The 23,676-nt window shown below is 35.1% G+C and overlaps 1 protein-coding gene across 4 annotated transcripts in view; it reads left to right on the forward strand.

The window, feature by feature from the left end:
* Positions 1 to 23,676, forward strand: part of LOC149788555 (uncharacterized) — a 42,119-nt gene that overhangs the window by 4,061 nt on the left and 14,382 nt on the right. The window contains exons 1-3 of one of the 4 annotated variants that reach the window (XM_089974590.1): positions 9,203 to 9,348; positions 15,826 to 15,923; positions 19,118 to 19,365. In XM_089974590.1, the coding sequence (XP_089830716.1) occupies positions 15,848 to 15,923; positions 19,118 to 19,365 (324 nt within the window). In that variant the 5' untranslated portion in view covers positions 9,203 to 9,348; positions 15,826 to 15,847. Of the gene's footprint in view, positions 1 to 9,202; positions 9,349 to 11,287; positions 11,315 to 11,428; positions 11,576 to 15,825; positions 15,924 to 19,117; positions 19,366 to 23,676 lie in introns of those variants that run through there. The other 3 variants (XM_089974591.1, XM_089974588.1, XM_089974589.1) reach the window with 3 other exon arrangements.

A 23,676-nucleotide genomic window follows, 5' to 3' on the forward strand; every position in this document is an offset into this window, starting at 1 on the left:
AAGATCAAAACATAGCTGGGGTCCCTACAAAGAGCGTGCAAGTGACAAGGTATAAACATTTCTTCTTTAGACGGTAATAAAAATGAAGAAAATATATTTACATTTTTGCATCTTGAATTTCTTCAAAATGTACACTTTTAGTTAGTTCTGCAAATCCGAATTACATGAGTGTAAAGGGGCTCTCGTTGACTACCTTAAGTTGGGGTGGGGTGCTTTCAGTATTATCTGTAATTATTACAAAAGATCCACCCTGACTCGTTTTTGTTAGAAATTGAAGAAGTGATATAGATGCAAAGCTCCGAGCCCCCATTCAGCGATGCCGACAGTTAAATTACTGAATACACAAAAGGTGAAATTCAAACATCGGCAATTTATGCCACTTACCTGTGAATCGCCCGCCGCCGAATAAGGCGCCAGTAACAAGTTCCTATGGCCATAATATAAACAACTGGCTTCCTCTCGTCTTTTTTATGTCGGCGCACACTGGCAACATTTATGAAGCGAATAATTAGCGTCAGGGTCTAGCATATACATGTTACAATCTGGCTATTGTTCCGTACTTATAACGTGACAATGAGCTATGTCATGGGTTCTAAGACTTGATTACACACCGCGAACTTGTACTGTGATTTCGATTACATTTCTAAATGCAATAACATTCTCCTTACTGCACTCAAAATAAAATGAGCTTGATATTTCATAGCGTCATTTTGATGATTTAAATTGAAAGATTTCATATATTTCCCACATTATGATTCCAAATATTCAATTACAAAACAGAAACAGACATGCAGCTGAGTCAAGACTAGTACATCATTGCTCAGATCACATGTACTTATTGTGGAATTGACACAGTTTACAAAAATCCAGTCCATAACCAGCAGAATTAAGTAGAATCGACAAGAGAAGAAAAACAACATCCATTCATTCCAGACCAACTTGAAAAAATTGTTGCAGTGCGTATTCATTCCCAATATGACTCTAAAATTCAGTTTTAAGTAGGTCGCAACGACAATTCTTTTTTAAACTAATGTCGAGCTCGCGACAAAGTTCAAAGGTCATAATTTCAATTACTTTGCTTCATATAGTGTTTTTTTTATATAAAAAGCATTAAGTACAATGAGAAAGTGAGTATATAATAAAACGGTTGCTGCATTTATATGGGAAAATATGAACTCGTTTACTCGGATTAATACTTCACTCCTAAAGATCGTGCGATATTAATTCGAAAAGACTTGTTCACATTTCCCGTACAAATACAATAACCTATAAACACTGAAGAGTTTTTGTGTGCCTTTAGTAGCATGTGGCGTGGAGATGTGCTAACTAGTCTTTTGATGAATAACACTAATATAATAAAAAAAATGTCTTTGTTTGAATTCACAATAATTTAAAGTTATTGTTTCTGTCCAAGAATAGTATGGATGATCATTTTGTATTCCCAGTGAATATTAATATGAATAAATAATTCTCACAAAATGAAATACTAAACACAACATAAAGACCGATCATGCCTAAAGATGTGAAAGTAAAAATGAACAACTTTCAAGTTAATGAGATTATTAATTTCATGGGGAACACAAATTTCCTATACCCAGACCCACATAAGTATGTTTACCGTTATTGATAATGATCTTAATATTTAACCCAATCTCGTATTAAAAATGTAACATTGGTTTAAAAAATAAACGTTACTGACCAGGTAGACAATGAACTTGATTTTGGACAATGTCAAGTCCAAAACAGAATTATTTGTAACATACAATCATGGGGCGAAAAAAATTACAAAAAACAAACAAACAAACAAATTAAATATGCATAACATAATATATATTTTGATTGTAATTGAAACTAAGCACAATTCTTCGTGAAAATAAAATGTGTCAGCACGTGTTCTTGCAAAGCAATCTTGCCTAGCAGCTAATAATTCAACATTGCAACTGTGTCGCAGCAATGTTGCACTAAGGTTGTGGCAGTGTTGTTTTATGGTGCCCTGTGGCAACGTGATTTGGTGACCTGGAATGTTGCTACAGCATCGTTATTTAGCGTCATAAAGTAACATCCGTACAACATTCTGAGAAGATTCAAACCTATATTGGTACGTGAAGAATGAAAGCTGCTTGTCTTTCTGAAACCCATAGCCTCACTGCTGGCAAGAAAGTCCAAAACTTCAATTAACCGTTTGCAAACATGTTTACATTGTCATCCAGCTAGGAGTAGTAGAGGGAGCAGGACTTTCAAGAGGGTTGCCATTATCACCATATTGGATGTCAGATCTGCACCATTTTCATTTGGGACACAGTAAACATCATCAGTCATTTAACTACAATACGAATGGCGATACAAGGGCACATGAGTGCATAAATAGCGCAACAATATACAGATGTGCGCAATTGGAAGGTGGAGATGAATGGTAACTCCCGCAAATTAGTTCAAAGTCACCACATATAAAAATGCACTCTGCACTGTATTGAAGTTGTATTGAAATGTTAAGATAAACTGAAAAGGAATAGAAAAAGGTTAGATAGTAAGAAGAGATAAGTTGGTATGAAGAAAGAAAACAATTCAACATATATTTTAATATCACTTTATTTTCATGTTGATTTTCTGGAATTTATTCATATCAAAAATCAAAATCGGTATCTTCCACATCAAAGCCAGTTTGTGTCTTCTTCTGTTGTCAGGCTCCCGAAAATTGAAAAAATAATTGTAATGCTTGAACAAAGCCATATTTCATCTCTCATTAAACTTTCTTCTCTGTACTTGTTCTTCCCATAATACTGTCATGTAGGGTTAACTTTTGCACACACTTTTCAATCGAAGCAAGTGGATAATGAAATCTATTTGCGCAAACTTCGATTTTATTTGTCCAGATAATTCATGTAAAATAATTCCAAGCTGAAGCACTTGCCCGATCAAACATGATCGTTGTAAATTGTATTTGTATATACTCAAGTTTTCGTAGTTCCTGGCGCTAGGGTACCCATCAAACTTATTTTCAATTGAGAAATTCATCCACTTATGCAAATACAACTCATAAAAAGATAAAATCAAATCCACTATATAAGAGATAGGAGCTCAGGTGGCTATACTTGTATTTCATCCTTCCTCGTAGGTTTGCTGCATACACGAGGGTCTCCGATATGGCTTCTTCCACTTCATCAGCATTTAACTTGCTATTATTTTCAATCAAGATCCTGCAAGAGTGACGCCATGTTTTTGTTTTTTTAAATCCGTTTAAAAATAAACGATACATTGAATTTTTCTGTTATCAATAATTAACAGAATATTTGTAAATTACATCCTTTGAAATGTGGCTCAAATTACAGTAACACTCGTCTTCTCCAAAGCTCAACATCAGCCTTTAAAAATCTTAGTCTGGTACAGTTTAAGTCTTAAATTCCAAGACTGTATGACACTTGTGACTCCATGAATATTGTATTCATACTCTGTAGTAAGGCACATATTGTATTCATACTCTGTAGCAAGGCACATATTGTATTCATACTCTGTAGTAAGGCACATATTGTATTCATACTCTGTAGCAAGGCACATGTTTTATTCATACTCTGTAGCAAGGCACATGTTTTATTCATACTCTGTAGCAAGGCACATGTTTTATTCATACTCTGTAGCAAGGCAGATATTGTATTCATAGTCTGTAGCAAGGCACATATTGTATTCATACTCTGTAGCAAGGTACATATTGAATTTATACTCTGTAACAAGGCACAAGTAGTATTCATACTCTGTAACAAGACACATGCTGAATTCATACTCTTTAGCAAGGCACATATTGTATTCATACTCTCTAGCAAGGCACAAGTAGTATTCATACTCTGTAACAAGGCACATGCAGAATTCATACTTTGTAGCAAGGCACATATTGTATTCATACTCTGTAGCAAGGCACATATTGTATTCATACTCTGTAGCAAGGCAAATATTGTATTCATATCGATACATGCTTACTACCTTACACTTGTGATGTAGTAACAATGCATGTGACATGCATCATAGTCTTACTTCTATTAAGATAATTCAAAATACGTCTTTCAAAAATCAAAGTTCAGAATTTGATACTAGTGAATAATACCTGACAATCTGACATGTGCAGATTATATAACTACTTACCTGTATGGTCAAACTGAAAAAATCCAATACATAGTTGTTATATTTTACTTTAGTTTCTTCCGTCATAGCATTTCGAGTTTTGTAAATACAAAAACAATTTTGTATCAACGCTAATTTTAAATCTACTTTAAAATCAATCATTACTTTAAACTTATTGCTCCTCGTTATTATCGTTCTCCAGCTTCTTTTTTCATATTGTTTTCCTAAACAAAACCATGTACACAGTAGTCAATGAAGATAGGTAAGTAGATCCTACATGTAGTCTGCAATACCATAATACCTAAATGGAAGTGATCGGTTTTGAAAAATACCTCAATTGACGAAAATAATGGACATCTAAAATCATGCAATAAAAACATGATGTAAAGTGTGTGTGTGTGTGTGTGTGCGTGTGTGTGTGTGTGTGTGTGTGTGTGTGTAAACATTCCTAAGTCGGACAGCTGTGGTTCCAGCATAAGAGCCCGTAATCTAATTATTTAGTTATACACCTTACTGGTTCGTCTTTTTACACCTTCGTTTGCCGAGGATAGTCGATCCACTTTGTTCTACATCGACTGCGTTCACAGGCACTAACTCAAAATTATAGTTATTTAAAATGGACATACTTGCGTGCGACATGTTTCATTGTATAAGATGACCTCTATGATTATTCGTAACAATCTCAAAATTTAGATGTAATATGGGATCTAATAGGATCTGTTTCTCTCAACTGCTTGAAATCAGGTATTAGGGCAGTGGAAACCTTTTTAGTTAGCAATGTGCCAATGTTTGATGTGGAACAAAGTGGATTGACGATCCTCGACAAACGAAGATGAAGTAAGACGAGCCAGTAAGGGACATACTTACATAACTAGATTGCAGGCACTTGTGCCGGAACCACAGCTGTGTGTCAGGCTTGGGAAAGTTTACACACACACACACACACACACACACACACACACACACACTTTATGTCATGTTTATGTTGCATGAGATAAGGTGTCGTGTTGTAAAGGGAAAACAATTCCACATATACAAGACACGTAGATTACTGAAACGTGTGACTGCTAACGTAAATATCGTGAATAAATCTAGGGCTGGATGTTAAACTTCAGTTTCTCAGTTTGAAACCTTGTCGTTTTTTATAAGTTTATTTAAGGAACCTTGCGTTAGACGGTTTTAAAGTCACATAACGTGTTTGACCCATCTTAATACCAAGCTTGTGTCGGATATTGTTGATAATAACTATACAGCTAACAGAAACTTTAACAGCAAGAACCAAGAACAATTTACCATGTTCGACCCGTCCAAGGTATAGTAATGTTCAAATGATACTGCGTTATAACTCCCTCTTGGTAGAAAGACAGGGCTCAGGAAAACGAATCATAAGCACTCGGTCTAGCACGAGTGATTTGCATGAGTTACTCGCCCTTGTCACTACGTTTCTCCACTACACTGATGACGATATTATTAAAAAGCCACAATTACTTGATGAAAGCTTGACACATATAATCTGTGATTTCTAGGTAGTATCATCGTTTACAACGAAACCCTTCAGTATACCATGTGTCATAATTATAATTTTCAATGCGCTACCATACATATGTATGAATTAGATATGGAAGCAGTTAAAAGTCGGAGAATGTCATAATTCTTCGATTTTCGTCTGGTCAGTCATTACTCTGCTAGCTCGATTTGACCAATAGTTTCCAGCCTTTGTGGTTTTATTTCTACACTCTCACGCCAAAGCAAAGACGCCAGCATATATTTATACAATAATCTAATTACTTTTCAACAGACAAACGTCAGTAACGTGCATTTGAAAGAGGAATTCCAACCGTCTCAGTCACCACAAACTTTCGTATTAAATGATTTAATTAGATCAGAGAACAACATACGAGCCCAAAAGAACTGGTACATTTCTATGCCATTACCCAAATCGATTTCGACCAGTCTGCTGTTGTCTTCACATTATCTGCTTAATCAATAATATAGCACAACAGCATGCGTGTTGTGAAAATTGTTGCTAATCGGCTTAGACACTTCAAATACCCATTTCGTGTGTACGTTTTCAACTTTTTCTTGAGAAAAGTAATTACATGCTTATAGAAATATCTGCTGGCATCTTCCCTTTGACATGACAATGTATCAATACAGCATAACAATGTATCAATACAGCATGACAATGTATCAATGCAGCAAAACAATGTAGCGATATAACATGACAGTGTATCAATACGAAATGACAATGTATCAATACAGTTTCAGTCTTGAAAATACATGTGACTGGAGGCAACTGTAACATTGTTTGGCCAGATTAAAAAATAAAAAATTAACATTACCTGTCTCTTAACTTCTAAAACGTCCGATTCAAAAGATGTGTGATGGCTCAACGAAATCTTTCTGTATCTGATGGGATGATCCGTCGCCTGTCCATTAGTACAAGTTTGTTGTCGCTACCCCAGCTCATGTAGTTGGTGTATTGCCACAAAACGTATCACGTAAATATATCCCATAGTGTTTAGTTGGTTCCAAATGAACACGGTGCTGTGTGGACATCCAGTATGGCTACCATGGGTGCCATCTTAGAAAACTTGTTATCGCTCTCCCCATTAATGGATGATCATATCAACCTGGGACTTTTTCTAAAAGACCTCTTATTAAGTCTGTGAAATTCTAAATAAAAATAGTGCCCATTTGACATCAATTACGACCGGCCAAGTCAGCCATGTCGGAAATCTTATTATCACTACTCCTGCTGAATGGATGGTCATACAAACATGGTGTTTTTGCTTAAGAACTTCAAATGATGTATATTTGGTCTTAAATACTTCAAATGATGTCTGTTTGGTCCTATATGGAAATGTTCCCAATCTGACATCCAATATGGCTATCACAGAAGCCATCTTGAAGAGACTTCTAATTTGATGTAGTTCGTCGTACAGAACATGGTGGCAATCCGACGTCTATTGTATTAAGCACAGTGGCCATCAATAAAAAATCTTTTACTGCAACTTCTCCTACATGAAATGTCATATAAACATGATGATGTTTACTAAATGACTCAGATAGTACCCTATTCGAATTTTGCATAAGGTTAGATTTTTTTAAAGCCAGAAAAATTTCCAGATTTTCTTCGCTGGTCTTACTTGCATTTTAAAAAGAGCTTACGTATCTTAGGTATTGTTTTCAAAGAACATTTACTTCCATTTATTTTGGTGTATAGTATTCATTGGTCTAATTTGGGTTATATACTATACAGCTGACCTTGATTCAGATATAACATGTCAAATAACTGCTATCTCTTCGTGGTCATTTTAACATCCTAGACTTCAATGGTAAATTGTACAAGAAAGAACCAATAACGTTTTTATTTTTTTAAATATATTTCGTAATTCATTCATTGCAATCTCAGAAGCTAGTGTTGTCTAGTCTGTCAAAATTCCTTTTCGTTATTTTAATAACTGCTAAAGTAAGTGTACTGTACACTAATTCAGGCTGAGTTTTCGAGAACACTGGAGAAGCCATTTTTGTTTGCTGTATGTTTAGATCATGTATTGTTTCCCCAAGCACACTGTACAAACAAATCAGCCGCAAGATATGAAAGTAACATAAAAGCATGTCAACCTTCTCACCAGTGCGCATGTTTCAATAATATAACAATATACTTCAACCTATGCAGACTACTTGTTAGTTGTAGGTGACTTTAATTTAACATTCAAACTCCACTGCATTTCATGCAGGACTAATTTTGGTCGCCATGCCTTTTGTTTTGCACCGCATGAATGCTTTCAAAATATCGTCTTTTATGTCGTCTTTTAAATTTGCCAAGCATTACGGTGTCATCTTTAAAACAAATGCACTCGTTTCTGTCAATGAAAATTAAACATTATTGACAACACCAACTCCCCTTCTTCAACTTTAGGTCTCACTGGATAGTTTCGTATTTTGACACCCACCTAATTTTTAAGGTAGAAGGCATGAACCTAATTATCACAAGCCTAGCATTTATAAATTCACACATAAGCTAAATCTATAATGTGGTTCAGATTTACTTTGAGTTAGGCTTGGAAATAGGTTGGCATGTTGGTGACTGCCTGTCACAGTTAGATTTGTATTGGAGATCAAATGCGTAACTTGGGCTGCAAATGAACTGTCGACTTGGCTTACGTATTTATGTGTCTGCTACAGAGGTAAATATCTAAAAATCTAGACGGTTGAGGGGTGATGAAAAGTGTGCTAATTTGTTATAGTATTAGTGAACTTTATTCATGCATAAGGCACATACTGATTCTTTTAGCTGCCTTGTCACAGAAAAATATTCAAAATAGCTATTTCTTGTCAAAAATGAATGTAAAATTTAGTGGTTGGTGGCAGTGTTGGTTCAGTATAAAAACCACCAGTTGCATCAGGAATTAACCTGATAACTGCAGTCAAAATCTCACATGTATGCTTTCTACAAAAATCATTAGTTTCTTTTTATTTGTATCTTCAGTGTAAAATTATTCTCATTTTTCTGTAATTGGTCATCACTGGATGAAAATTCACCAGATAAACTGTCCAGTGAGACCTTATACAAGCTGACTATCAATCATATGGATTGGAATCGGCCCTCTCACCGATTGTATTCCAATGTTTTTAATCATATGGATTGGAATCGGCCCTCTCACCGATTGTATTCCAATGTTTTTAATCCTGTCACCACCGTTCACTCGCTGTTTACATATATCAGAGTAAAAGGAGACCTACTAAATGTATTCTGCATTTTAAATACTTTACGGATCACTTAATAACCACTTTTGCGTGAAACGTAGATATTACTTTGTATCTATTTGGACCGAGTTTTTATACGATGGTGTGTCAACACGGTGTATGAGCTACAGTTCTGATTGGTGATTAGTGTTTTACCCTTGACTTGAGCAAACAACAACCATCAGTCCCAATTTAATGTAGAATATTTCACTGCGTGAGGGGCTTGAAGTGTATTCTTCGAATTTATATAAAGTATAACAGGTATGCAGCATCATATAATCTATGTGTAATAAAAATAGTATGTAGTGGTCCGTAAAGTATTTAAATCATACAAGAGGGAAAAGTCGGGAATATCTCCGTTATGTTAATATATATTATCAGTGGCTGAACATGCTGACGGGATGCAATAATTAGCACGGAATTGGCAGGGTGTGGAAAATTTTAAACTTGGTGAATTTGTCATCTTGCGATAATTTCTAGAAGGTGAGTGAATGTTGTCAGTAGATTTCTTTCAAACTGATGGAAATTAATGCATATGCCTGCAACAGCTGTATCTAATGAATTTCCATTTTAAAGAATACAAAGGAGATCGGCTAATGATTATTCACTTCACTATTGCTGAAGATTAAAGTAATTGTTACAGGGTAAGTATATTTTTGAATGGATTCTTCGCTTTTGTAACGATATGGTTATTTATATGTAAAAAAGGATCGATGCCCATATAGCATGTGCATGTATATGTGGAAAACCGTTACCTACAGTACGTGTCATGACGTTCATGTATTTGTATGGATACCATTACCTACAGTACGTATCATGACGTACATGTATTTGTATGGATCCCTTTACATACAGTACATACGTATTATGACATACATGTATTTGTGTGGATACATTTACATCCAGTACGTACGTATTATGACATGCATGTATTTGTGTGGATACATTTACATGTACATAAAGTACGTACTATCATGACGTACATGTATTAGTATGGATACCTTTACATACAGTATGTACGTATTATGACATAGACGTATTTGTTTGGATACATTTACATACAGTACGTATTATGAAAGGTATGTATTTGTTTGGATATGTTTACAGACAGTACGTAAGTATTATGACATACATGTATTTGGTTGGATACATTTACATACAGTACGTACGTATTTTGAAAGGTATGTATTTTGTGTGGCATTAACATACAGTACGTGCGTATCATGACGTACATGTATTAGTATGGATACCTTTACATACAGTACATACGTATTATGACATACATGTATTTGTGTGGATACATTTTGTGGTGTGACGGAGTTGTTATGCCGCCACTGTAGTAGGTGTGTTATGGTTGGGGTGGGGTGCTCCCATTATTTTATTTAAATTAGTATAGAAGTCCCACCCAGGTTCGATTTTGATTAGAAGTTAAATTAGTGAAAAATAGATGTAAAGCTCCGAGCCCCCAGTCAGCAATGTCGACGGTTAAATGATTGAATATACAAAAAAAGTGAAATTCAACGAGTAACAATTTAATAACAAGAGAATAGTGAAATGATTACAATTTTCCAAGTACTCTTCTTCCGCTCGACCCTGTGATAGTCTGTTACATCATTTGATTAGTAGTGTGAGATAGATTTCCACCCGTCCTTCATTTCTACTCATCTGTGTTACCTTCTCTTCTATTCCTCTAATTCGTTCTCCTCTTCCTCCCGACTTCTCTATACTACTCCTCCTTCTCCACTCTCTCCTCCTCAACATATTTTCCTCCTCCTCCTCGACTCTCTCTCTCTGACTAGACTTGTCGACTCCGACTGCTATGCTAGTCTCACTTCGGTTTTCCCTCTTAGAGACTCGGGACTCACCTGAACCGGAAGTTCTGTCCCCCAAAAAGCTAACTGTGAAAACACAAAGACGGTAAGAGTTTGTCAGTATCTGTGCCCTGACCTTTCCGATTTCGGAAGGTCACATCAGACGTTTTGTGTGTTTAGATGGCCTGTAGGACAGTATTTTCTATTTTTCTTTGACCTATCTGTTTTCTTCTATATAAAAAATTATAAAAAGATGTTTAATTCAATTTGAGTTCAAGCACTAACCTTATTTGGGAACTTAAAATGTTTTAGGAGCCTGACCTTGTTTAGAAGTTAGTGAACTTTTCTAGGGAATACTATTGAATCATATGTCAGGTGACAGTATTATGTTTGACTATATTGTGCGTGAAACCTTTGATCGATAACTGTATATTCTATACTTAGATAAAGGTTGTTTATTAGTTTTAAACTAATTGTAATGAAATTGTTTACATGTTTTGGGTAATTTCTGATTGGATGGCTGAATAGTGCGACATATCTCACATTAGGATGTATTATGAAACATGTCACGTAGGGGTGAATTGTGAAATATGTCTTAGAGTCGTAATAAAGTTGTGGATATGTATATAAGGACAGAAGTAAGCAATTATTATTATTCCTAATTCCTATTTTCCGTAATTATTCTTGTTTTGTTATCAATCTGCAGATGTATTTAATGTTGTGGTAGCTTAAGTGTTAGAAGAATCATTTATTTAAATTATTTATTGGAATTAACAGATGTTCCTACGACGATGTGGACTAAATCAACATGTTAAGATTATTGTGAATTCATTCAAATACACTCTGGACAATGTCAATGTGATACATCAAAGACTGTTGGCACTTAATCGCATTCAAGGGTATTGATACATCAAAGACTGTTGGCACTTAATCACATTCAAGGGTATTGATACATCAGCACATTCAGGATATGGAGTTCACGTCTCAGAGAATTATATTATCGCTACAAAACTTTTGTTTCTGAATATTTCATTTTGGAAAGTTCGCCTTAGTATCTAATGAATTCATGCTTAATTTTAACTCTTAGCCCATCCTAAAATTTCAAATGAAAATCATGGTAACAGAATTCTCTAATCAGTATGAGGGGTGCAAATAGCTTTGTTTCAGACTTTAGTGAACTGATAAATCACAAATGCTGTATGGTAATATATGATTTCACTTATATGAATAGATTGAAATTCTAAACGTTTGTGTGTAGAGAATTCAACAAAACATAAATATAACAACACAACCAGCATTGTTAGCGTAAACATAAATGATATACTGTCAATAATGCATTAAAACAGGATTAAAACTAAAACGCTATGCATGAAAATGGGTCCGAAAATAACAGTAATGATAAAAATCACAGCAATGCAAACAATGTCAATGTATGAAGAAACAACATAAACAATGTAAATGTGTGTGCTTGAGTGCCCCAAAACCATCATTCAAATCCTTTTATTATTATTATTATTATTATTAATTCAGTTATTAATTTAGGAATTTCAGGAAAATGTGTAAATGTAGATTATGTCCAATTGTGGCTCCTAGGGAGTCGTCATAAACGGTACAGTTTACAAAAGATGGATGGATCTTGAAATCGAAGCTATTGAATCAATATGGATTCAGATTACCCTGGTAAAAAGCTAAACCATATTCAGTGTGTTGAATGTTTCACTTGTATAAATGGATTGAACTTCTAAACGTCTGTGAAATCAGAATTTACCACACAGCAGTTGTGATTTATCATTTCACCAGAGTCTGATATACAGCTATCCGTCTTCACATGTCGACTGAAATGAACATTTTGAATTTCGAATAGAGAAAGTTAAAAATGAAGAGAAAGAATGTCATATATATATATATATATATATATATATATATATATATATATATATATATATAAGAATAAGAACCTTCTAAATGAACAAATAAATAAACACTGATTGGATTTTGATGAACCTTTTATGATTACACATCCGATTCCAAAACATTAATAGACCAGGTAATTTCAAATATGTTTCAAGAATTCCGTTCCAAAACTTCGTTCAAGTGATCGGGCATAAACCTTTTGATTTGTTGTTGAGTTTAAATATTTTGGCGTGCGCACAATTTTGATAATGATAATTTCTTTGAAACGATTTAAAGCAAATCCCACGGTAAGTAAAAAGAGTTTGATAATACTGATGCTTTTTTTCAAGTACTTGTTCATATCTCTGGTTTATGAAGCTGTTAAAAAAAACATGCACCTTTCAAGACACGTACGGCGAAGTATGATGAACAACCTGGATTGGTCACCGCACAAATATGACATATTCAAAAAGTCAGTACCACTTGAAATCTGTAGATGATAAAGATCAATACAAAATTTTGGAGTAATCAAGAAAAAATAAATTACTAAACAAGTAAAGCGAAACCACTACCAAAAATGTTTAATGAAAAAAGCAACCCCAAAACTATTCGGATAATTTTTAAGGAATTTGGAGCAGGGAAATAACAAAACAAGACTGGCATATCATGATTATCTAAAGATGGTAATCCTGTCCATGATGCAGGTGATACTGCAGATATTGTCAATCAGTTATATCATATTGCAGATATGCTCAATGATTTATATGATATCTCAGGTATTCTCAATGATTTATGTGATATCTCAGGTATTCTCAATGATTTATGTGATATCTCAGGTATTCTCATTGCATTATGTGATATCTCAGGTATTCTCAATGATTTATATGATATTTCAGATATGCTCAATGATTTATGTGATATCTCAGGTATTCTCAATGATTTATATGATATCTCAGGTATTCTCAATGAACTATATGACATTGCAGATATTGTCAATGAATTATATGATATTGCAGATATGCTAAATGATTTATATGACGTTGCAAAAATTCTCAACGAATTTTATGATATTGCAAATATTCTTAATGAATTAGATGCAAACATTCCCTTTGAATCTACAGAACGTATGTTAGATTGTATTCATCCAGAGCTAAAACGTTTTTGTCCGAAGATAAACCCAAATTATACTGAACCTAAAATTTCATAAACGAGTTCCGAGTTTGTTTTGAATTGTCAAAAATATATGTATGTTTCTAACTCTACAAGATTTAAAACTGTCTTACGGCATCTGCATCTGCTGTTGCTGATAGTATTACTTTTCTTTGTAATCTCCGTTTGAGGACACTTCAATTTTTATAGTCGCGCAAAGCTGCCAATTATTTTTTTAAAAACTACATAAAGTTAGGTAAAAAGAGGATGTAAACGACCATAGACTAGTATCAATTCTTCCTTCCCTTTCAAAATTACTAAAAACGTATGTACACAGTTCTTTTGTTATACCTTAGATCAACGATACAATAAATTTCATGAGAACGAATCTAGCTTTCGTAAAAACTAAACCATTCTTGTGAAACTTCTATTAAATCTATGACTAACAAATGGTTGAAGGCCTAAATAAAAAACATTTAGTTGGCACAATAATAACTGTTTGTAAAAGGGCTGTAATCATAGTACAGCATAAAATGTATCTTGGAAAGTTAAAAATATATCATTGTAGTAAACATATTCCAAGGGGTTAGCATTCAACAGGAGCAATAGGTGTCAACAGGTAAAATTAAATGGGTACATATAAAAAGAGACGATAAGTTGTTTTGTACCAAAATGATTTATCTTAGGTCCCTGAAAGCAGTCAAGCTGAAGGTGAAACTGCTTTTAACAGACTACAAACATAGTGCAAGGAAAATGGTTTGAACCTCAGTGCGGACAAAGCAAGTGTTTTGCTGATAACTACATTGCAGAAAAGAGCATGATTACAAAATGATATGCTGCATGTTTTCTTTGATATTATTGATCTACAAATAACTTCTTTTGACACTATTTTTTGGTATATACTTGCAGACCATAACATACAATGGTCTCATCGTACGAATTATACTTTAAACAAAATCAACCATTATCTTAAGCGCCTCAAGACGACCACCACGACCTTCATTCTATTAGAATAAATAATTATGGTTTGGAAACACACACACACACACACACACACACACACACGTATATATATATATATATATATATATATATATATATATATATATATATATATATATATATATATATATATATATATATAATTGCATCTTGACCACTGTAACATTATTTAGGGGAACACATTTGCTACGACTATACAACTTGTGTCCAGACTCCAGGAAAAGCCATGAAAAAAATTCTTGATCAGCGAATGTATCACGTTCAAAATGCAATGCTTACAATCAAAGCATTACTTATGCTTTAAAGAATATTACCAAGAAAAGTGAGAATGACGTAAAGGTGTCAACAAAATATACACCCTTTACCTGAACAGTTTTCCAGCAAGGAGAATCTAATCTACCTCCAAATGTAAGATTACTAAAGGGTCACAATTTGAAAGTACCCAAGTAAAAATTGAGCTGCTTAAACACAGCTTTCAATTTTCAGTTGTTCTTTGGTGTAACATTTCATCTGCTATTTAATCAGCCCCTAGCATGTCTACATTCCTTAATAGATGTATTATATGGATTAAATAAAAATAAAAAAAATGTGGTGTACTTATTAAAGTACAAATTTCACCAGTTTTTCATCATCCAATGTTTTTCATGTTTGTCATTTTCATGTCAGCAACAATATATCATTTATATAACTTGTTATGTACTGCTGGGATTTTTTTTGCGTGCGTGTAAACGTTTTTCTTTGATTAGATAGGACATCTCTTCTTAGAGAAGAAGCCTTTTGCAATTTCAAGAAAGTTTTTAAAATTTGTGTGCTGCGGATACAATACTTTTGTATATATTGTAATGATGGGTAGGTTATATCCATGGACAAAGGTTGTATCAGTCTTTCTTGATGTGCAACCAGCAAGCTACAATAATATTTCTGATTAATTTCACTTATGCAAGAAGTTGTAGGCTGCACTGATGAATAAACTTAACCATGAAGTAAACTGTAGAGGCAGTGTTTGTTTCAGTTTAAAAAATCTGCCTGCCACCATTACAAACACTCACAGGCGATATCTTGTGCAGCTGTGCAATTCATTTTTAAGTATTAATCTGTTTTCCAGTGGAGAAAAGAAGCGATCTAAGATGATGGCCTGCTACTTCTTCTCACTTGTATTTGTCCTGATATGTACCTATAGAGCAAAATCAGAAATCACAAAAGGTAAGACCTTGTTGGGTTTTTCATTTATTACGACGTTTCGTTTATTTCATTGATTTATTAATTTAGATTGGGTAAGGGTTTGTTTTATTATGGTTATACCTACATGCCTTCTACATAACGTATACATTTGTCTTGATTTTGAATAGGAATCAGATTTGAATGCCACTAGCTAAAAGTATGACAGCTACACTTTAGTATGTTCGTGTGCATTGAGGATTTCTTCACTACGTAAACAGTTCAAAATTATTTTAAGATTTAATATATTAATTTTAACTCCATTGGTCAAGGCCGGAAGGGTTTTTGGGATGGTTCATCATCCATCATCTGTCCATTAGCACAAGTTTCCTATTACTGCTTCTTCTAAAGTACATGGCGGATTGCCACCTTGCCACAGTTGCCACCTTGCCACAGTTGCCACCTTGAGAACTTTGTTATTTCTCGTCCTCATACATGGATGTTCATATTAACATAGGGTTTTACCAAAACAGGTCTTGTGATGTCTATTTTGTCCTAAATAAAAAGTGCCAAAAGGCGTCTTATGATATCTAGTTTGTCCTAAATAAAAATAGTGCCCAAAGACATCCTTTGATGTATAGTTTGTCCTTTAAAAAATAGTGCCAAAATACGTCTTTTGATGTCTAGTTTGTCCTTTAACAAATTGTGCCTAAATACGTCTTTTGATGTCTAGTTTGTTCTAAATAAAAAGTGCCAAAAGGCATCTTATGATATCTAGTTTTTCCCAAATAAAAAAGGGCAAAAGACGTATTTTAATGTCTACTTTGACCGAAATAAAAATAGTGCACAAAGACATACTTTGATGTATATTTTGTTCTAAACAAATACTAGTGCCAAAGGACATCTTATGATGTCTAGTTGGTTCTAAATAAAAAAAGTCATCAAAGATGTCTCATGATGTCTAGTTGGTTCTAAATAAAAATAGTACCAAAATACATCTTATGATGTCTAGTTGGTTCTAAATAAAACATAAAGCCAATATAGTGTCCACTATGGCCCTCATGGCAGTCATCTTGAAAATCTTGTTAACGCATGAACGAAAGTCATACTGACGTGGGTTTCTCACAAAATGACTTATTATGATATCCAGATTGTCTGAAATACCCCAAGTATCTCGACATTCCACAAAGGCATATTAGATGGAAGGGATCATCAAAAACAGTTTTGAACAGAATGGTGTGCTTATAAGAGTAAAGGTTACCCCACCTACCTCCTGTTGTTTTATTTTTAAATCCGCAGCATCGTTGCATTTAGATACATATATGGCAAATTCAAATCAGTGCATGATATGGAGGTGGGTAGATTGTAAGTGAGACAGATAAATAGTAGAGCGTTTGAGATGGTCTTCTGTTCATTGTCCATCCATCCGTCAGCACAAGTTTGCTATTGCAACTTTTCCTAAACTACTTGCAGGATTCTAATGGAACGTTTTGCACAAATTCATCCCATGGTCCCGTTGGTCTTTAATTGAAATTGTGCCACTTAAATATCCAATATGGCCGCCACAAGTGCCATTTTGAATATCTTTCTATCGCTACTTCTGATTGGATGGTCATAACAACATGTGATTTTCACTGAATTAAATTGACCAGATGTTCCTAATGAAAATGGGTCAGATCTGATATCCATTATCGCCATAACAGTGGTCATTCCGAAATCTTCGCTGTCACTACGTCTCATGAATGAATTTATCATTGTCATGGTGTTTTGACCAGCACACCTAAGATAATTTCTAGTTGGTCATAAATGAAAGTGGTGCCGATCTGGTGTTGAATATGGCTAGCGCAGTCACCATCTTGAAGCTCTCAGTATTGCTAATCTTGTTGAATGAAAAGTAGTTATTGTCATGGAATTTTCACCAGAGGACTTATATTGTATAGCTGGTCCAATCCAAATTATGTGGATCTGATCTCCAATACGTCAACAACAATGGCCATTTTGAAAATAGTGCTGCCATTACTACTCCTCAGCACAAGATCATGTTAACATAGGTTTGTTGCTAAGCAACTTCTTTTGATGTCTAGTTCACACTAATGGTGTCTTTAGAGCATTCAATATGCTTGATACAGTTGCCATTTTGAAAGTCGTCTATTTCTCCTGAATGAATTGTCATATATGAAGGGGGTTTGGAATGAAAGGCTTCTTCTGATATCTGATCGTAAATGAAAATGGTGCCAATCCAAAGTTTAATAAGACTGATACCATGGCCATCTCTTGAAAATCTTGTTTTCGTTTCTTCTCCTTGATGGCTGGTGTTTCCGACATTTCGATTTCAACGAAAGGCTTCTTATGATATCTAGTTGAAACTAAATAGACGTGCTATTAATCTGATGCCGAAATGGCTACCGTGGCATCCATATTGAAATCCTGTTCGCATTGCTTCTCCTAAACGAAAAATCATATCAACTGGGGGGTGGGGGGTCCACTGGAAGACCTTTTATAATGCCGTCTTAGTTCTAAATAAAATGGTACATGTTGACATTCAATATTTCAACAACTGCAACCAATTTGAAAATTTTATTTTTCTGAAGAATATCAAAGATGGTTTGTACACTCTTTAATTAAAAGGAAGAAATGGGTTTATCTTTAATTCCTGAAAATTCTTTTCAGCCGGTAGAGCATTAATTTCTTCGAGTGACTCTTTGTTTATGTTGTGGTGACCAATTTCGGTAATTTCACAAAAGTTTACGTAAAGCAGAGGTGGGCAAACTTTCCAGTGCAAGTGCCGCATACACAAATTTATACCTTGTCGCGGGCCGCATAGTTCATTAAGTAAAATAATTAATATTTGAAATAGCAAAAACCAAGGTTTTTCTAAATAACATCTAATTAATTTTAAGTTGTTAATATGTTGTTAATATTTGAAAACTTAAACTTAAACTGCAAAAGAAGCACATTTATTTTGATAAACAGAGTAACATAAACAGAGTCTGTGCGAATGATGACTTGTTCCTAGGCCGCATGAAAACCCTTGGCGGGCCACATGGAAGCCCTTGGCCGTAGTTTGCCCACCCTGACGTAAAGCAATGTACATTATGTGTATTAGTGTCAAGTGATATCGACTGTGGTAAAGTCAACCTTATCATCCTATGTTGTATTCCATACATCATCGTAATATTTGCAGACGATATATGGTGTTCCGCGTACCCCTTATACATTTACTATTTTTCCTTGTTCAGTTTCTCTTGATGGTCCAGACAGTGTATGCAACGGCAATCCCCTTGAAATCAAGGAGGGAAATGAGCTGCAGCTAGTTTCCAAGGGAATGGTCCAGAAAAGCATGTGCAGTGTCAGAATAAATGTACATAGAAGCCAAAACTGCCGTGGTGTCTGCTTCAATCTGAGAAGTTCTAACTTCGCTGATTGCTCCGCCAAGTTGATTACCACTGAGCTTCATTTTGGGGAGTTGGTACCTGACGTTATTCAGGTATATTATAGTTGCATTTCTTTCTTATATTTTTATCTGTGTATTTATTTTTATCTGTGTAAAAAAAAGTTTAATGACAATTTGGAGATTATTTTATTACGTCAGACCGGACACGCATACATGATTTTGTGTCTGTGTGAGTTATGTCCTGCGTCTTCATATTCAGTTTTATATAAGAGACATAATACCTTGCGTGTATATATGCACACGTGTTTTAGGATTTTTCATACACATTTCGATGACTCATGAAGCTGTATGATTGAGAATTGATAAGTGTCATAATTAGTTTTCATTGTGTCTGGTAAGATCCCAAATCCTACGTCAACTCACACCTGAACAAATTGGCAATGCCATTACACAGACACAGACACACGCACCACACACGCACATATACACAAGAATTGTTCCTATCTACAACGATGTGATGTCAACCGTGTGTAGAGTTTAGTGTAAGCTCGTTTTCACGTACGAAACTTTTATTTGTTGTCAGTGTATAATATAATACTCTCATATCTCTTCATTCATATATTCCAAATCGCACACACCCGGGGAAAGTTCAGTCTCATTCCCGGTGGTACTGCCAACCGACGAAACCATGAATGGGTTTTTTGCGGGACGTCCACCGAACGGTTGTGATCGGATATTTAGTCAACTGTAAGACACAAACAATATTCTAGTGCAATCTCAAGTATGCGACATCATCAAGGGATGATTGGTATATAAAAGGTCAGATAAAATTATGTTTCATCGACGATATTTTTAGAACAACATCGCCACAAAGAACTTAATTTCTACACAACTCATCATCAGTGCCATAATATACACCACTGATGTCTTCATTGAGTTTGTGTATCAGCAATTGAAACGTCCTCCAGTCCATCATTTCGCTGGCGTCTTGTTGCCGTCACGAACAGACTCCACTAGCTTTTCTAACCGAACTACAAGTTTATTAACATGCTACTGTTCATTTACACGCAATTTAACGTGGATGAGATTTGTGAAGCTCTCTTACGCAAGGTGTTCGCACTCGTGGAACCTTTGTTTGTCCACGGTTTATGCCCATCTCCGTGCACGATAACCAAGACCTCTTCAATGAGGGAGTGGTTCCTCCTTTGGCGGGGGATATATTCTGCCTCTTTGGAGGTATATCCTCTAGAGGATCCCAAATAGCCTCATAGACGCGTTTTTGCAATTATGTTTTGTATATATGGAGATAGTTATCCCATTATGGTTTGGTCTTTTCTTCACTTCTGTTATTATGGAATCCAACAATTTTATGAATATCACCCCACGTGATCATTTATATCCGGTCCACTCCGTGAATACAAGTATATCCTCGTTAAGTCAACAAGGGTGCGTATGCGCATGTACTTCATACTGCAACCTATCGTCTTTCATTGTTGGGGACCAGATAAATTAATAGCAAACTGGGGGGGGGGGCAAAATAAATTAAATGCAAACTTAGAGTATAGTCAAAAATTGTATGCTGTGATGGTTCATTTAATCTATGAACTGATGTTTTCAACTTAGATCGGTACTGGTGTGGCTTTTCTTGTAGTGATTTCTAAGTACCTCTCAAACATCTTGTATGTGTTCTATCCTGTTTTGTGTTTGTACTAATTGTGTTTGCGTATGCCTGATCTGACCAGGTTCTCTTCCTGCTCCCATCATAGATGTTGTGGCTTCTGCGCCTTTCTTGACTTTCTGCACTTGTTCCACGGTTTCTGCATTCTTTGTGTTGGTAATTAGTTTGAAGAAGTTCATTTCAAACACATTAGTTGCGACTGTGTCCAGATCCTTTTTCATTTTGATAAATAGATCCATATGTGCATGTTGGCAAAACCATTTTGATGGTGGTTCCGAAAGGATCATGTGGAATTAGGGCCACGACAAATTTGGAGTTATCTGAAAGAATTCTTCAATAGCCAAAGGAAGAACTCGTGTTTTAAGGCAATTATAGAAGTCATTGTTCTTGTTGTTTTCTTTCCCCTCTTTTGTTTTCTGGGTTAGGTTGTCTGTTGGTTTGACTTCATAGAGTTCCGGCTTGATTAGTTGATGTTGTTTATTGTTGTACATTGTGCCTCTTCTCTTTTTTTATTTTTCTTTCTTTTTTTTGTGTTGTGTTGTGTGTGTCAGCAATTGATCTGGGATAATTGCTGAGTAATTACATGTGTGGTGTGTTGATAAATTATGGTTTTGGTGTATATTTCTTTTTTGTTCCGCCTTGTGCGGAGAGTCCTGATGACTAGGCTTGGGTCACCTTATAATTCTTTATTTTTGAGGGTTGAGTTATAGTATTATGTTGTAGTGTTCAGACCTTGGTTAATACATATGTTGTTATAATTAGTTTGTTAGCCGCATGCATCAGATGTGGAGGTGGGGAAAGTGTAAATATGTTATGGGATTAGGCTGGAGGATGAGGAAGTGGAAAAATATTTTCTTTTTTGGAATCCCTTTTAATTCTTATTTATTGTTTATTATTTATTGATAATACAGGTCACTTTGCTGAATACTCAGGTCTCTAGGGACTTACCAAAGGTGCCTGTTCTCTTTGGTTAATACCTATTTTATAACCTTATTGTTTATTATGTATTGAGAATACAGGCCCCTTTGCTGAATACTCAGGTCCCTAGGGACTTATCAAATGTGCTTGTTCTCTTTGGTTAATACCTAGTGTATAACCGGGCCGATCGTACTGGGTTTGCTCTTTACCCAGCAGCATCCTGTTTCAAATTGCTGCTTTAACTCCAGGGTTCAAAGCTTGTTATATTCGTCAATTTGTTTTAAATATAATATTATGTTTTTGTATGTTAGGTAAATGTTGTTATTTAGTTTGGTGTCTAGGAAGTCTGGGTATGTGTAGGGGGATCCAATACTTTTTTTTGTTATGTTTGAAGTTCCGTTCTGTTGGAGTGGTATCTAGGAGAGTTGTTGAAAACGTGTTCCAGAGTTTACATTGTGGTGCACTGAGGACAGTGTGTATTGTTATTTGGTCCATTGCTGAGATTTTTCCCAAAACTTCCTTTGAACAGAGTTTTTTTTCCGGTTCTTATTCTATTTATAATTTTAATATCTGAGTTTTGTTGATTCTTTGGTAATAAGATATTTCTGGCAACGTTTTTCTGCCATCGGTATAGATGTCTTCCTTTGGAGATGTTGTCCCATAATTGTTGCCATTTGTTGTTATTTTTTTTAAATAGTTATTTGACTTTAGATTTCCTGCACACTATACTGTATGGGCACTGTTATATTATTCATGAGGCTGGAATTTGCACTTAGATCTGCTGTAGCATTCCTTGGTAAGTTGATGTGTGACGGTACCCAGAGGAAATCAAGTTTTTGTTGTTTGGTTTCTATTTCCCTATTTTTGTTGTTTGATTTCTATTTCATTATTAATAGCCTCAGTGTCTTTTTGGTTCATGATCGTAAGTGGACCACCATGCATCAACGAGTTTGCGATTTTTAACCCATACTTATCTGATGACTTGCAATTAAGAGGCAGAGTCAAATGTGTACCAAGAACAATATCTGCTATAGCTCCGGAGGTGTTGTAGCGTCGATAGGGTTCCCTGACACGTCTTTGATATATATAAAAAAATTAGCGTCTGTGTTTAGCATTTTACGTTGGTTCAATAATTGCATGATAATTGCGTCAAAATTATCATGACGCTTTTGCAACTGGGGTTCGTTAACTAACGTCCCATGAATTAGAGATTTTGTCCGTTCTTTACTATGTGTGCAATTTCTGCTCGCTTGGCTCGTGGAGGAATTTTCATATTTAATCTTGCTGTTGTTTCACGGCGCTGTCTCAGAGTCTGATAGGGATCAACCCTGCGTCCTGATGATCCAAGTATAGCAGCCTTTTCGCACCTATTGGTATTTTATTTTTACACTCACCCAACTATTCTTTCTGTAGTACGATTAACGTTACCACTAAAACCGGATGTAGATTATCTGGGAAAAGTGGTTACACAACTGGCTGTGGTTCATTCACGATTCTTAATAAACCAAATATGCCAGTGTTAACATCACGTGCACCCGTGTGAGTAGCCTTATTTCTATCACAGTCGCATGCTTTTGTATAAGAGAAAATCACAAGCGACAATTTACAACAAGAGTATAACAATACAAATTTATGAAACTGACGAGCTGGTTATTGGGACTATCAATATGTTTTAACTCAATTCTAAGTTATGGGCTAATGACGAAATACAACATGACGAAAAATAAACGTCATCTGCCGGATATGGTAAAGAAATTGTATCCCAGGCAATAAACTTCTTATGACACCGAGATGGTCGTAAATGACGC

This window comes from Sinohyriopsis cumingii, chromosome 11 (genome assembly GCF_028554795.1).
Source record: "Sinohyriopsis cumingii isolate HCF-2022 chromosome 11, ASM2855479v2, whole genome shotgun sequence".
NCBI lineage: Eukaryota > Metazoa > Mollusca > Bivalvia > Unionida > Unionidae > Sinohyriopsis > Sinohyriopsis cumingii.